The sequence below is a fragment of the Triticum urartu genome, chromosome 1A, assembly GCF_056163025.1.
Source record: "Triticum urartu cultivar PI428250 chromosome 1A, HENAU_Tu73, whole genome shotgun sequence".
Taxonomy (NCBI): Eukaryota; Viridiplantae; Streptophyta; class Magnoliopsida; order Poales; family Poaceae; genus Triticum; species Triticum urartu.
Genome location: NC_141873.1, coordinates 27,291,060 through 27,305,245, shown reverse-complemented (window position 1 = coordinate 27,305,245; position 14,186 = coordinate 27,291,060). Strand labels below are relative to the sequence as shown.

Genomic DNA, 14,186 nt, shown 5'->3' with positions numbered 1-14,186 from the left:
AGTTCTACAGCTGCAAGATGGAGGCGAATAGTTCTGTCAGTGAATATATACTCAGAATGTCTGGGTACTACAATCAGTTGATTCAATTGGGAGTTAATCTGCTGGATGATAGTGTCATTGATAGAATTCTTCAATCACTGCCATGAAGCTACAAGAGCTTCGTGATGAACTATAATATGGAAGGGATGGATAAGACAATTCCCGAGCTCTTCGCAATGCTAAAGGCTGCGGAGGTAGAAATCAAGAAGGAGCATCAAGTGTTGATGGTCAACAAGACCACCAGTTTCTAGAAAAAAAGGCAAAGGGAAGAAGAAAGAGGAACTTCAAAAAGAACGGCAAACAAGTTGCTGCTCAGGAGAAGAAACCCAAGTCTAGACCTAAGCCTGAGACTGAGTGCTTCTACTGCAAATAGACTGGTCACTGGAAGTGGAACTGCCCCAAGTATTTGCGGATAAGAAGGATGGTAAGGTGAACAAAGGTATATGTGATATACATGTTATTGATGTGTACCTTACTAGAGCTCGCAGTAGCAACTCGAAACAGGGACTACAGATTGAGCGAAGATTAGCTAAGGACGAGGTGACGATGCGTGTGGGAAATGGTTCCAAAGTCGATGTGATCGTCGTCGGCACGCTACCTCTACATCTACCTTCAGGATTAATTTTAGACCTGAATAATTGTTATTTGGTGCCAGCGTTAAGCATGAACATTATATCTGGATCTTGTTTGATGCGAGACGATTATTCATTTAAATATGAGAATAATGGTTGTTCTATTTATATGAGTAATATCTTTTATGGTCATGCACTCTTGAGGAATGGTCTATTTGTGTTGAATCTCGATAGTAGTAATACACATATTCATAATGTTGAAGCCAAAAGATGCAGCATTGATAATGATAGTGCAACTTATTTGTGACACTGCCGTTTAGGTCATATTGGTGTAAAGCGCATGAAGAAACTCCATACTGATGGACTTCTTCAAACTCTTGATTATGAATCACTTGGTACTTCCGAACCATGCCTCATGGGCAAGATGACTAAAATGCCGTTCTCCGGAACAATGGAGCGAGCAACAGATTTATTGGAAATCATAGATACTGATGTATGTGGTCCAATGAATACTGAGGCTCACGGCGGGCATCATTATTTTCTCACCTTCACAGATGATTTGAGCAGATATGGGTATATCTACTTAATGAAACATAAGTCTAAAACATTTGAAAAGTTCAAAGAATTTCAGAGTCAAGTGGAAAATCATCGTAACGAGAAAATAATGTTTCTACGATCTAATCGTGGAGGAGAATATTTGAGTTACGAGTTTGGTATGCATTTGAAACAATGTGGAATAGTTTTGCAACTCACGCTACACGGAACACCACAGCGTAATGGTGTGTCCAAACGTCGTAATCGTACTTTACTAGATATGGTGCGATCTATGATGTCTCTTACTGATTTAGTGCTATCGTTTTGGGGTTATGCTTTAGAGACGGCTGCATTCACGTTAAATAGGGCACCATTGAAATCCATTGAGATGACGCCTTATGAACTGTGGTTTGGCAAGAAACCAAAGTTGACGTTTCATAAAATTTGGGGTTGCGATGCTTATGTGAAAAAACTTCAACCTGATAAGCTCGAACCCAAATTAGAGAAATGCATCTTCATAGGATACCCAAAGGAAACTATTGGGTACACCTTCTATCACAGATCCGAAGGCAAGACATTTGTTGCTAAGAATGGATCCTTAGAGAAGGAGTTTCTCTCGAAAGAAGTGAGTGGGACGAAAGTAGAACTTGATGAGGTAATTGTACCTGCTCCCTTATTGGAAAGTAGTTCATCACAGAAACTGGTTCCTGTGACACCTACACCAATTAGTGAGGAAGCTAATGATGATGATCATGAAACTTCAGATCAAGTTACTATCGAACCTCGTAGGTCAACTAGAGTAAGATCCACACCAGAGTGGTATGGTAATGCTGTTCTAGAAGTCATGTTACTTGACCATGGTGAACCTACGAACTATGAAGAAGCAATGGTGAGCCCAGATTCCGCAAAATGGCTTGAGGCCATGAAATCTGAGATGGGATCCATGTATGAGAACAAAGTGTGGACTTTGGTTGACTTGCCCGATGATCGGCAAGCCATCGAGAATAAATGGATCTTCAAGAAGAAGACTGGCACTGACGGTAATGTTACTATATACAAAGCTCCACTTGTTGCGAAAGGTTTTCGACAAGTTCAAGGGGTTGACTATGATGAGACTTTCTCACCTGTAGCGATGCTTAAGTCTGCCCGAATCATGTTAGCAATTGATGCATTTTATGATTATGAAATTTGGCAAATGGATGTCAAAACTGCATTCCTGAATGGATTTCTGGAAGAAGAGTTGTATATGATGCAACCATAAGGTTTTTTCGATCCAAAGGGTGATAACAAAGTGTGCACGCTCCAGCGATCCATTGATGGACTAGTGCAAGCCTCTCGGAGTTGGAATAAATGTTTTGATAGTGTGATCAAAGCATATGGTTTTATACAGACTTTTGGAGAAGCCTGTATTTACAAGAAAGAGAGTGGGAGCTCTGTACCATTTCTAATATTATATGTGGATGCCATATTGTTGATTTTGAAATGATATAGAATTTTTGGATAGCATAAAAGGATACTTGAATAAGAGTTTTTCAATGAATGACCTCAGAGAAGTTGCTTATATATTGGGCATCAAGATCTATAGAGATAGATCAAGACGCTTAATTGGACTTTCAAAAAGCACATACCTTGATAAAGTTTTGAAGAAGTTCAAAATGGATCAAGCAAAGAAAGGGTTCTTGTCTGTGTTACAAGGTGTGAAGTTGAGTAAGACTCAATGCCCGACCACCATAGAAGATAAAGAGAAAATGAAAAGTGTTCCCTATGCTTCAGCCATAGGCTCTATCATGTATGCAATGCTGTGTACCAGACCTGATGTGTGCCTTGCTATTAGTTTAGCAGGGAGGTACCAAGGTAATCTAGGAGTGGATCACTAGACAACGGTCAAGAACATCCTGAAATACCTGAAAAGGACTAAGGATATGTTTCTCGTTTATGAAGGTGACAAAGAGCTCGTCGTAAATGGTTACGTCGATGCAAGCTTTGACACTGATCTAGACGATTGTAAATCGCAAACCGGATACGTGTTTATATTGAACGGTGGAGCTGTTAGTTGGAGAAGTTCTAAACAAAGCGTTGTGGTAGGATCTACCTGTGAAGCGGAGTACATAGCTGCTTCGGAAGCAACAAATGAAGGAGTCTGGATGAAGGAGTTCATATCCGATCTAGGTGTCATACCTAGTGCATCGGGTCCAATGAATATCTTTTGTGACAATACTGGTGCAATTGCCTTGGCAAAGGAATCCAGATTTCACAAGAGAACCAAGCACATCAAGAGACGCTTCAATTCCATCCGGGATCAAGTCCAGGTGGTAGACATAGAGATTTGCAAGATACATACGGAGCTGAATGCTGCAGACCCATTGACTAAGCCTCTTCCACGAGCAAAACATGATCAACACCAAGACTCCATGGATGTTAGAATCATTACTGTGTAATCTAGATTATTGACTCTTGTGCAAGTGGGAGACTGAAGGAAATATGCCCTAGAGGCAATAATAAAGTTATTATTTATTTCCACATATCATGATAAATGTTTATTATTCATGCTAGAATTGTATTAACCGGAAACATAATACATGTGTGAATACATAGACAAACATAGTGTCACTAGTATGCCTATACTTGACTAGCTCGTTGATCAAAGATGGTTGAGTTTCCTAGCCATAGACATGAGTTGTCATTTGATTAACGGGATCACATCATTAGAAGAATGATGTGATTGGCATGACCCATTCCGTTAACTTAGCACTTGATCATTTAGTTTACTGCTATTGCTTTCTTCATGACTTATACATGTTCCTATGACTATGAGATTACGCAACTCCCGATTACCGGAAGAACCCTTTGTGTGCTACCAAACGTCACAACATAACTGGGTGATTATAAAGGTGCTCTACAGGTGTCTCTGATGGTGTTCATTGAGTTGGCATAGATCGAGAATAGAATTTGTCACTCCGATTGTTGGAGAAGTATCTATGGGCCCTCTCGGTAATGCACATCATTATAAGCCTTGCAAGCAATGTGACTAATGATTTAGTTACATGATGATGCATTGCGGAACGAGTAAATAGACTTGCTGGTAACGAGATTGAACTAGGTATTGAGATACCGATGATCGAATCTCGGGCAAGTAACATACCGATGACAAAGGGAACAACGTATGTTGTTATGTGGTTTGACCGATAAAGATCTTCGTAGAATATGTAGGAACCAATATGAGCATCCAGGTTCCGCTATTGGTTATTGACCGGAGACGTGTCTCGGTCATGTATACATAGTTCTCGAACCCGTAGGGTCCGCACGCTTAAAGATCTGTGACGATCGGTATTATGAGTTTTTGTGTTTTGATGTACCGAAGGTAGTTCGGAATCCCAGATATGATCACGGACATGACGAGGAGTCTTGAAATGGTCGATACATAAAGATCGATATATTGGACGACTATATTCGGACACAGGAAGTGTTTTGGGAGGTTTCGGACATATACCGGAGTACCGGGGGGTTACCGGAACCCCCTGTGGAGTATATTGGGCCTTAGTGGGAGAAGAGGAGGGGCGGCCAGGGCAGCCGCGCGGCCCCTCCACCTCTAGTACGAATTGGACAAGGAGGGAGGGAGGCACCCCCCTTTCCTTCTCTCCCTTCCTTCTCCTCTCCTACTCCTACTTGGAAGGGGGGTCCTACTCCCGGTGGGAGTAGGACTCCTCATGGGGCACGCCATCGGAGGCCGGCCCCCCTCCCTCTCCTCCAATCCTTTATATACAGGGAGGGGGGACCCCTTGGAGACACAACAATTGATCATTGATCTCTTAGCCGTGTGTGGTGGCCCCCTCCACCATAATCCACCTCGGTCATATCATAGCGGTGCTTAGGCGAAGCCCTGCGTCGGTAGCTTCATCAACACCGTCACCACGCCGTCGTGCCGACGAAGCTCTTCCCAAAGCTCTACTGGATCGTGAGTTCGCGGGACGTCACCGAGCTGAACGTGTGCTGAACGCGGAGGTGCCGTACGTTGAATGTATGTATGTCATCGTTGTCGATATAACCCCCTCCCGGATAACTTTGACATGAGGGGCGGTCGATATATATACCACGGGAGCACCCCCCCGGCCCTCTCGCTCGACTAAAACTCTCGATGACACCCAAACCCTAGAAAAAAATGATGCCGATCTCCTACCCCCTCCCTCTGCGCCCCTACCCTATCGACAAACTCTCTTGAGGCCACCCAAATTTACCAAGTTAAAAGAGCGTTGTCGTCGAGGCCATCCCAAACCCTAGAGAAGCGTCGAGTCCAGGCCACTAATATGATTCCTTATTGTGCTTAGCTAGCTAGTTCAACGTTTGCCACTAATATATCCATCTGTCATTTTTGAATAATAATTGCCATGTTGTAAATATTTGCAGAAACTATGGATCCACACCCCCGAGACGAAGCACAAGAAGCGATGTTGGGGGAGATAATCGGACACGGAAGTGATGCCGTCTTGTGGTTTTCAACGACACATGCACCGATGGTCTGGAAAGACAGGATGAATAAGCAGGCTACAACGATGATCAAACAATGAAGGAGGAAGGACACCATGATGACGGTTCCGGTGACCGAATGGAGGGGGAAGGACACCGTGATGACGGCTCCGGTGACCGAATGGAGGGGGGAGGACACCGTGATGACGGCTTCGGTGACCGAACGGAGTCCGGCCAGGTATATATATATATATTAATTAAGCATTAATTGTTTTTGGTATGTACACATATTAACTCTCTTCTTTTTCTTCTTGTATAGCCCTCCGGATCGAGCAACACTTCGGTAACAAGACGAGGCCCGAAGAGAAAGTTGCGCTCGGATGAAAGGTACACGATCATCGAAATTGGTCGCGCTGGCCAACCGATCACATATAATGACACAATGCGAAGGTTTCCCAATTTTTTATATTTTTTATATTTTTTAAGCCCGTTTCGAAATGCGATGAAAACGGCGGGTTTGACCGTTCCTAACTAGTGGTTGAATCTTGGAAAAAGTTTAATATTTCTCTGATTAAATACATACTTATGTATCTAGAAATGATTTCTTGAAAAAAATAAAGAGCAAACCATGAGGCAGCTGCAGTTCAAATTTGACCCGCTTCCTACTGAATCGGCGGGAATTTGTCTTTTTCACCAGAGGTGGATCAAGGCTTTTGACACACAAACATTTGGTCAATTGTGAATCAAATATGGCCTAGTATTTTACAAAATTGATTTGGTCCAATTTTGCAACAAATATATGGTAGGTCCTTCACAAAAAGAACTCAATTCGGGCACTCGGAAAATGGAAAATGAATTTTCCATGCAAAGAAAATAAAAAGTCCCTTAGGCAACAATGTTTGGAATTCCAATATGCACCCTTGTGCAAAATATGAGATCATTTGAACAAACTATGCCATGAATGTGGCCATAAGATTGATCATTTGGCTTGAAAGCCATGAATCTCCACGCATGATAGCTCATTTCTGAGAACACTTTTTAAAAATAATTGCCGTATTACAAGTTTTTTATTTTTCCTGGTAACTTGGTCACATATAATGACACAATGCGAAGGCTTCCCAATTTTTTGATTTTTTTTGAATTTTTTATGCCTGTTTCAAAATGTGGTCAAAACGGCGGGCTTGACCGTTCCTAGCTAGTGGTTGAATCTTGGAATTTATTTGGTGTTTCTCTGATTAAATAGATACTTTTGTACCTAGAAATGATTTTTGGAAAAAATAAATGGCAAACTATGAGGCAGCCGCAGTTCAAATTTGACCCGCTTTCTATTAAATCGGCAGAAATTTGTCTTTTTCACAAGAGGTGGATCAAAACTTTTGACACCCAACCATTTGGTAAATTGTGCATTAAATATGGCCTAGTATTTTAGAAAAATGATTTGGTCCAATTTTGCAACAATTATTTGGGAGGTCCTTCACAAAAAAACCTCCTTTTGGGCACTCAAAAAATGGAAAATGGTTTTTTCGTCCAAAGAAAATGAAAACTTCCTTAGGCAACATTGTTTGCCATTTCAATATGCACCCTTTTGCACAATATGAGATCATTTGAACAAACTATGCCATGAATGTGGCCTTAAATTGATCATTTGGCCTGAAAGCCATTGATCTCCACACTTGATAGCTCGTTTCTGAGAACACTTTTTAAAAATAATTGCCGTATTACAAGTTTGTTATTTTTCCTGGGAACTTGGCCACATATAACGACACAATGCGAAGGTTTCCCAATTTTTTGATTTGTTTGAATTTTTATGCCGGTTTCAAAATGCGGTCAAAACGGCGGGAATAACCGTTGCTAGCTAGTGGTTGAATCTTAGAAATTCTTTTGGTTTTTCTCTGATTTAATAGATACTTATGTACCTAGAAACGATTTTTGGAAAAAATAAAGAGCAAACTACAAGGCAGCTACAGTTCAAATTTGACCCGCTTCCAACTGAATCGGCGAAAATTTGTTTTTTTCACGAGAGGTGGATCAAAACTTTTTACACCCAACTATTTGGTTAACTATGAATTAAATATGACCTAGTATTTTAGAAAAATGATTTGATCCAATTTTGCAACAAATATATTATAGGTCCTTCACAAAAAAACTTATTTCGAGCACTCGAAAAATAGAAAATTGATTTTTAGTTAACTATGACCAATTTTGTAGTTATCCGTGACCAATTTAGATGGTCATGACATCGTATGCGTGTACTGCATTTTGACTGGTCCATGGGCGTTTCACGCGGATCGTGGATGGAACACCGTTGGATTTTTGCGGATCTAACGGCTGTCCTCACCCCAAGCCCGCCTAAGCCGAAACCCTAGTCCTCGTGGACATTTTTCATTCACCCCCCGCCTCCTTTCTTTCTCCCCTCGCTCTCCTCTCCTCCTCCCCTCCCCGCTCCCTCCCATGGTGAACCCCATCGCCTCCCCTCTCCTCCTTCCCTCCTGTGTGCGTCGGCCACCTCCCTCCGTAGGAGCTCGACCCCCACCCCCAAGCGCCGCAGCTCCACCCTCTCCCACGCCCCTCGATCCCATATCCCCATCTCCAAGTCACCCTCTCCCTCCCTCAGATCTCGATCCACCGTCGCCCACCATCGACGACCCTCACCATAGACGAGATCGAGCTCCTCCCTCCCTCCCGTTCTCCCCTAGCCTTATCCACTCTGAGCCAACCAACCACTCCGTCCTTGGGATTTTGCCGCGCAGCGCCTCGTCTCGCCGTCCTGGCGACCATAGGCAGGTAGTCCACGGCCAGGATGGCGGCGTGCCCCGCCACGACCACGTACGCGCACGACACTCCGCGCCTCCCCTCCCTCTCCCGCGGTTCCTAACATATTGCTCCTCTCCTCTCCTTGGGTGACATGCAGGGCTCACGTGGGAGCAGCGCACGGCGAAGTCCTCTGGAGGAGAAGCGGGAGTAGCCCGACCGTCCTCGCGCGCCCGACCCATGGCAGGAGCACCACGGCGCGCGCCACGGAGCTACAACATCTCCTTCGGTGACTTCGTCTTCGGCATCCTGCCGGCCACGCTCGTCGGCGTCGGCATCCTGGCGACTTCCTGTAATCCAGTTCGGCAATGTATGCTGGGTACTTTACTGCCTCGAGCACGGCATCCTGGTTCATCATACCCCATCTCATCCCATCTCTCGCCCCTTTCGATGTCAGATCTTCTCTGGTATGGAATATTTAGGCTGTAATTGATGCGCAATTTGAACCATGATCGGATTACTGGATTACCTTCCCGTGTAGGTCTAATTGTTCCCCCCCCCAGGAATGTGGCAATTAGTCTTCGATCTGTGCGACCCTTCTGAATTTATCAGGAACATGAACTGTTCGTAGTTCCTAATTTAAGCATGTGATCTGTGATGTCTAGCCATTTCGTTTTGTAGTTTAGATCTGATAAGCAATTGCAGTACGAGGATCGTGCTTTTCATGAGACATGGGTGCACTACTGTACTAGTATAGTTGCCACTTGTGTGAAATCTCAGATCTAGTTAGGCCATTATCATGCTTTACATAGTCATTTAGTGGTCCAATGTTGCATTGCATCTACGGACTTGCATTATTGACGAGGGTGTATTTGGTTTGGGGCTCCATTGAAAAGGGAAGCATAAATATTCTGTCTGCCACCAAATTCTTTGTGGCTTTCTGTACTGCAAACATAGGACCGGGATGTTATTGGTGTGAGCAATCAGAAGGAAGCAATAAAACATGCTGTCTTGTGTACATTTCACCATCCGCCAATCATTTTTTATATCATCATGTTATTACCGTGACCAAAACTTACTCTTGTTCTTGCCCTTGCAGATCGAGGATATTGTCTGAGTGGCCAGGCAAGCCTGCTACAGAGCTTTGCCCATGGAGGCAATTGCGTGATCGAAATTAGCTTCAGTTTTGCTAGGATGTGTCATTATGAATCTGATACAGTGTGAAGTATGTGTTACATCTGCTCCTGCATACATGAAACTGCATGTGTATAGATAAATTTCTCTTGATCTGTAGCGCATTTGCGCCTTGGCATAGCATTTTTCTTTCCATAGAACTGAATGCCGCGGATAGAACTATTCAGGCAGTCTGTCTTAGTAGTAGCTACTGAAAACTGACTTGCACTGCTTCATGGAAATCTCTCACGGTCACAGTGAAGAACTCTACTTGTACAGCCAAAATTGATTCAAATCCTACGTATCTAGAACTGCATCTTCACATTCTTTAGTGCAGCCATGTAGTAGCACTGTAGTAACCTTCTAGATCAGTTCATTTAGCGATTTTTTTCCGGGAGTTCATCTTGTAATCTATTTAGATCATGAAGTTTCTAGGACAGTTGCCTGCCTGCTTGTGTGATAGGCGTCACCTTTCGCGTATGAAAGAAACAAGCTGATCCGGTTCCTTTGGTTGAACAGGATGTTCTTGGGTAGTATGAGCAAGTACTGCATCAACAACCTGGGCTGCCCCGTCTTGTGATCAAGGGTGCCTGACCCATCCTTGACCAAACAAACATTCCTCATTGTATTCACTGCACACTTCCAAGAGTACTATATGGCTTATGTTAGTATCATTCATGTGTTTGTTAGTGCTTGGTTGGATGAGGCTGGATTTGTGCGCCTCCGATCTGATGCGTTTGTGCGTGCGTGTGTTGAACAGTGACCTCAGATCTGGTGAAGGGTGCCAAGGAGAAGCAGCTGAAGGTCAAGGGCCCAGTCAGGATGCTGCTCAACATCACCACCAGGAAGTTCCCCTGTGGAGAAGGTAGCCACCTCCCTCTCTTTGCCCTTCTGCCCGATCCCATTTGCTTAGTAGCTCTGCATTGTATCTGGTCCTTACATGCTCACAGTAGCTCAATGGTGATGTGGGTCACTATGTTTTTTTGGATAGCTGACTGTTTAGACCGCTGCGGCCTTTCCGTGATGATGATGATGTTGTGCTTGGCAGAGGATGTGAAACATTTAGACCGCTGCGGCCTTTCCGATCTTTGATGATCTAAAATTGAGCTTTTTAAAACTGATGCTTAGCATGCCATCAACGTTTTTTTGTTCCTCATCTAGAGATGCAGCTCCGTATGTTGGTGTGATATAATGTAGAGGAGTTGCATGTGAATCGTTTGTCAGCTGAGCATATGATGTTACAAGGAGATGCTACTGAGATTTTACGTCATTGAAGTATCTTAAACCGAGCTTTTTAAAACTGATGCTTGGTTGATATAGTTCTAGTATATTAGTTGGGTGAGAGTCTGTTGTTGATGGTGCTGTGTTGGCATTTCTTTTTACGTCGTTGAAGAATAAAAAGGATAAGCATTTCTCCAGCCAATTCTGAAGTAGTTGTTGCTGTGTAGTCATCGGCTGGACCTATGCATTTCATCATAAGTCAGATATTGCTTGGACTATACTTCTGAATAGAATTGAAACATTTCTCTTTCATTTATTTGTCTTCAATTCTTTGGATCAAACAACTCTCTTGAACACATGTTCGTTAGTGTGGTGATGGTTAAACAACTACAATTGATCGGTGTTTTTTGCATTTTTGGATTTCTCAACCTTGGATATTTTACCAAAAATAAAACCTTAGATTCGTTGCCATTCCTTTGATCATAATTTGTTGTGGTTGCTAAGTATTTTTTAGCAGTAATAAAAACCTGGCTCTTTCATGTTGCAACCCAACAGGAGCACCCCTGTTTGTCTGCGTAATACACCTATTTGCTCTGCTGCTCTAAGTTTTAACTAGCCAATGCAAGGATGACGACAACCATCGTTGTTAGATTTGTTATCCATGTTGAAGTGTAGAACAACAGCAGGTTAAAACGTTTTATTTGCCCTATGCAATTCTGTTGTTTTATTTGCCCTTTATAGTATTGTACAAACTGATGCATTCCTAGCATAAACAAATTATTCTGTAAGATTTGTAAACTAATGCAAACTCAGCAGCAGCAGTATACTTCAGGAAGTTCTGTTCATTATACTAATGCCTCGGCAGTAGTATACTATATTAGCTGTTGTTCCTGTTATCCATACTTCATTGTTCTGTTATCCATACTAATGCCTCAGCAACAGTATACTATTGTTATCCATGCTCCTAGCTGCTTGTGTATCTGTTTATTATTCTGTTCATTATTCTTTTCCTAGTTGTTCTTTGTTGGAAGATATTGCTTTCATTGACAGCCATGATAACATAATTTCCTCTCTTCTATAGGAGCTCTAGGCTAAAGAAGTTCGAAGAAGGGAACACTTCATCTTTGTAGCTAGTTTTATCTTCCTAGGTGTTTTATGTTCCTGGGTGTTTATTCCTGGGTGTTCCTGGGTGTTTACTTTAGAGATGTTCCTTGATGTTCCTAGGTGTTTGCACTTCCTGGGTGTTGTAAATTACTAGATGATGTGAACTATGGATGATTGTAATATATATAATATACTCATTTTGGTCGCCATTTGTGAAAATTTGGGTGATTGAAATATTGGAAATGTTGATTATTTATTGTTTTTTTGAGGACCAGTTCATTAATTGCTGATACATCAGAAATGAAACAAATACTACTTGGGCCCTAAAAAGGCCACAAATCAAACAATTCAGGAAAATGAATAAAATCGCTTAAAAATCAATTGTGAAAAGGTGAAGGCCAAGAAAACAAAAAGGCCTAGGCCCAAAAATAACAAGGCTGAAATGTTGGGCTTGGCCTATCTACCCGACCAAAATTAATATGAGAAAAAACACAAATAGGCTGAATTGTTGGGCTCGGCCCATGTAAAGTGTCGAATTGGACCGGGCTGAATCTTATCAATGACCTTTTCATTTGGTCGCAATTTTGCCATGTCGGATCCGACGTGGCCTGGGCACAGAGCTAGCGACCAAAACAGAAGGTCATAGAATCAACGACCTTCGGTTTTGGTCGTCGAATTCCACGACCTTCTCACAGAGAAGGTCGTTAATTTCAGTTTACGACCGCCAGCTTTTGACCTTATGTTTTTGGTCAAAAAAAGGTCGCAAATGAAAATCAATGACCTTTTAGAGACCAATAGTGAGGGTCACAAGTTGACATATTTCTTGTAGTGTGACAAAGGAACAACGTATGTTGTTATGTGGTTTGACCGATAAAGATCTTCGTAGAATATGTAGGAACCAATATGAGCATCCAGGTTCCTCTATTGGTTATTGACCGGAGACGTGTCTCGGTCATGTCTACATAGTTCTCGAACCCGTAGGGTCCACATGCTTAAAGTTCTGTGATGATCGGTATTATGATTTTTTGTGTTTTGATGTACCGAAGGTAGTTCGAGTCCCGGATATGATCACGGACATGACGAGGAGTCTCGAAATGGTCGAGACATAAAGATCGATATATTGGACGACTATGTACGGACATCGGAAGTGTTTCGGAAGGTTTCAGACGTATACCGGAGTACCGGGGGGTTACCGGAACCCCCGGGGAATATATTGGGCCTAATGGGCCTTAGTGGGAGAAGAGGAGGGGCGGCCAGGGCAGCCGCGCGTCCCCTCCCCCTCTAGTATGAATTGGACAAGGAGGGGGGGGCGATGCACCCTTTCCTTCTCTCCTTCTCTCCCTTCCTTCTCCTCTCCTACTCCTACTTGGAAGGGAGGAGTAGGACTCCTCATGGGGCGCGCCATACGAGGCTGGCCCCTCCCCCTCCTCCAATCATTTATATACAGGGAGGGGGCACCCCTTGGAGACACAACAATTGATCATTGATCTCTTAGCACTAGTAGAAAAAGGGTCAAATGTGAAGCACATTAGTGCTGGTTTGAATTTGAGTCGGCACTAATGTGACCATTAGTGCCGGTTCCAACAGCTAGGCGGGCGGGCATCATTAGTACCGGTTTGTGGGAAACCTTTAGTGCCGGTTCATGCCACGAACCGGTACTAATGAGGTTGTGTTAGGCTATGGTCAGGCTGGGGCCCCCACGAAGACCTTTAGTACCGGTTCATGCCATGAACCGGTACTAGAGTTTCTTAGTAAGCTGAATTTTAGTCCCACCTCGCCAAGAGAGAGGCAGTATGAGCAATTTATAAGCCGTGAGTGCACAGACAATGACGAAGAGGCGCAATGCTCACCTGCATATTGATTAGCTTCAAGCCTTTCGAAATAGCATAGATTGCACTGAGCTATGTGCAGTGTAGTCTACACTATTCCGAAAGGCTTGAAGCAAATTAACCAGCAATGCACCTATTTTTTATTTTTAATAACTTATTTGAACTCCAGACTTCTTTTGTGTTCAGTATGCAGCATTCAAAGCGACGTCATCAATTTCCAACATGTTCTGAGATCATTTGTTATTTTTCGGTCATTTACCTAATTGTTTAGAGAGCTAAATGACCGTGAAATTGAAAATCACTACAAAATGAATTCTGAAAATGTTGAAACTTGTCATGGTATCATCATTTCACCCGCATAGCATGTGCGAAAGAGTAGAGAGGGTCACGGAAAAAACTGGACGCACTTCGTGTACAAACTGGACAAACTCTTTCGGAGTATCAGGGTTTCGGACGAGAACTCATCTGTTACACGGGCAATTCAATGTTTTTTAAAATT

General features: G+C 43.0%; 1 protein-coding gene, 1 non-coding gene and 1 pseudogene across 2 annotated transcripts in view; all 3 read left to right on the top strand.

Annotated features, from left to right (window-relative positions):
- The window catches only part of LOC147988681 (uncharacterized), a 28,850-nt gene extending 20,001 nt beyond the window's left edge, over window positions 1-8,849 (top strand). Inside the window, exons 4-5 of the mRNA XM_087542670.1 lie at window positions 8,128-8,389; window positions 8,521-8,849. Of these exons, the coding sequence (XP_087398796.1) occupies window positions 8,128-8,389; window positions 8,521-8,849 (591 nt within the window). The remainder of the gene's footprint in view (window positions 1-8,127; window positions 8,390-8,520) is intronic.
- Window positions 8,850-10,575: 1,726 nt separating this feature from the next.
- LOC125526774 (small nucleolar RNA SNORD36) lies at window positions 10,576-10,660 on the top strand (annotated as a pseudogene).
- Window positions 10,661-10,759: 99 nt separating this feature from the next.
- On the top strand, window positions 10,760-10,843 carry LOC125526773 (small nucleolar RNA SNORD36). Its single transcript, XR_007291882.1, has one exon. It is a non-coding gene; the product is annotated as a small nucleolar RNA SNORD36 (small nucleolar RNA).
- The last annotated feature ends 3,343 nt before the right edge of the window (window positions 10,844-14,186 follow it).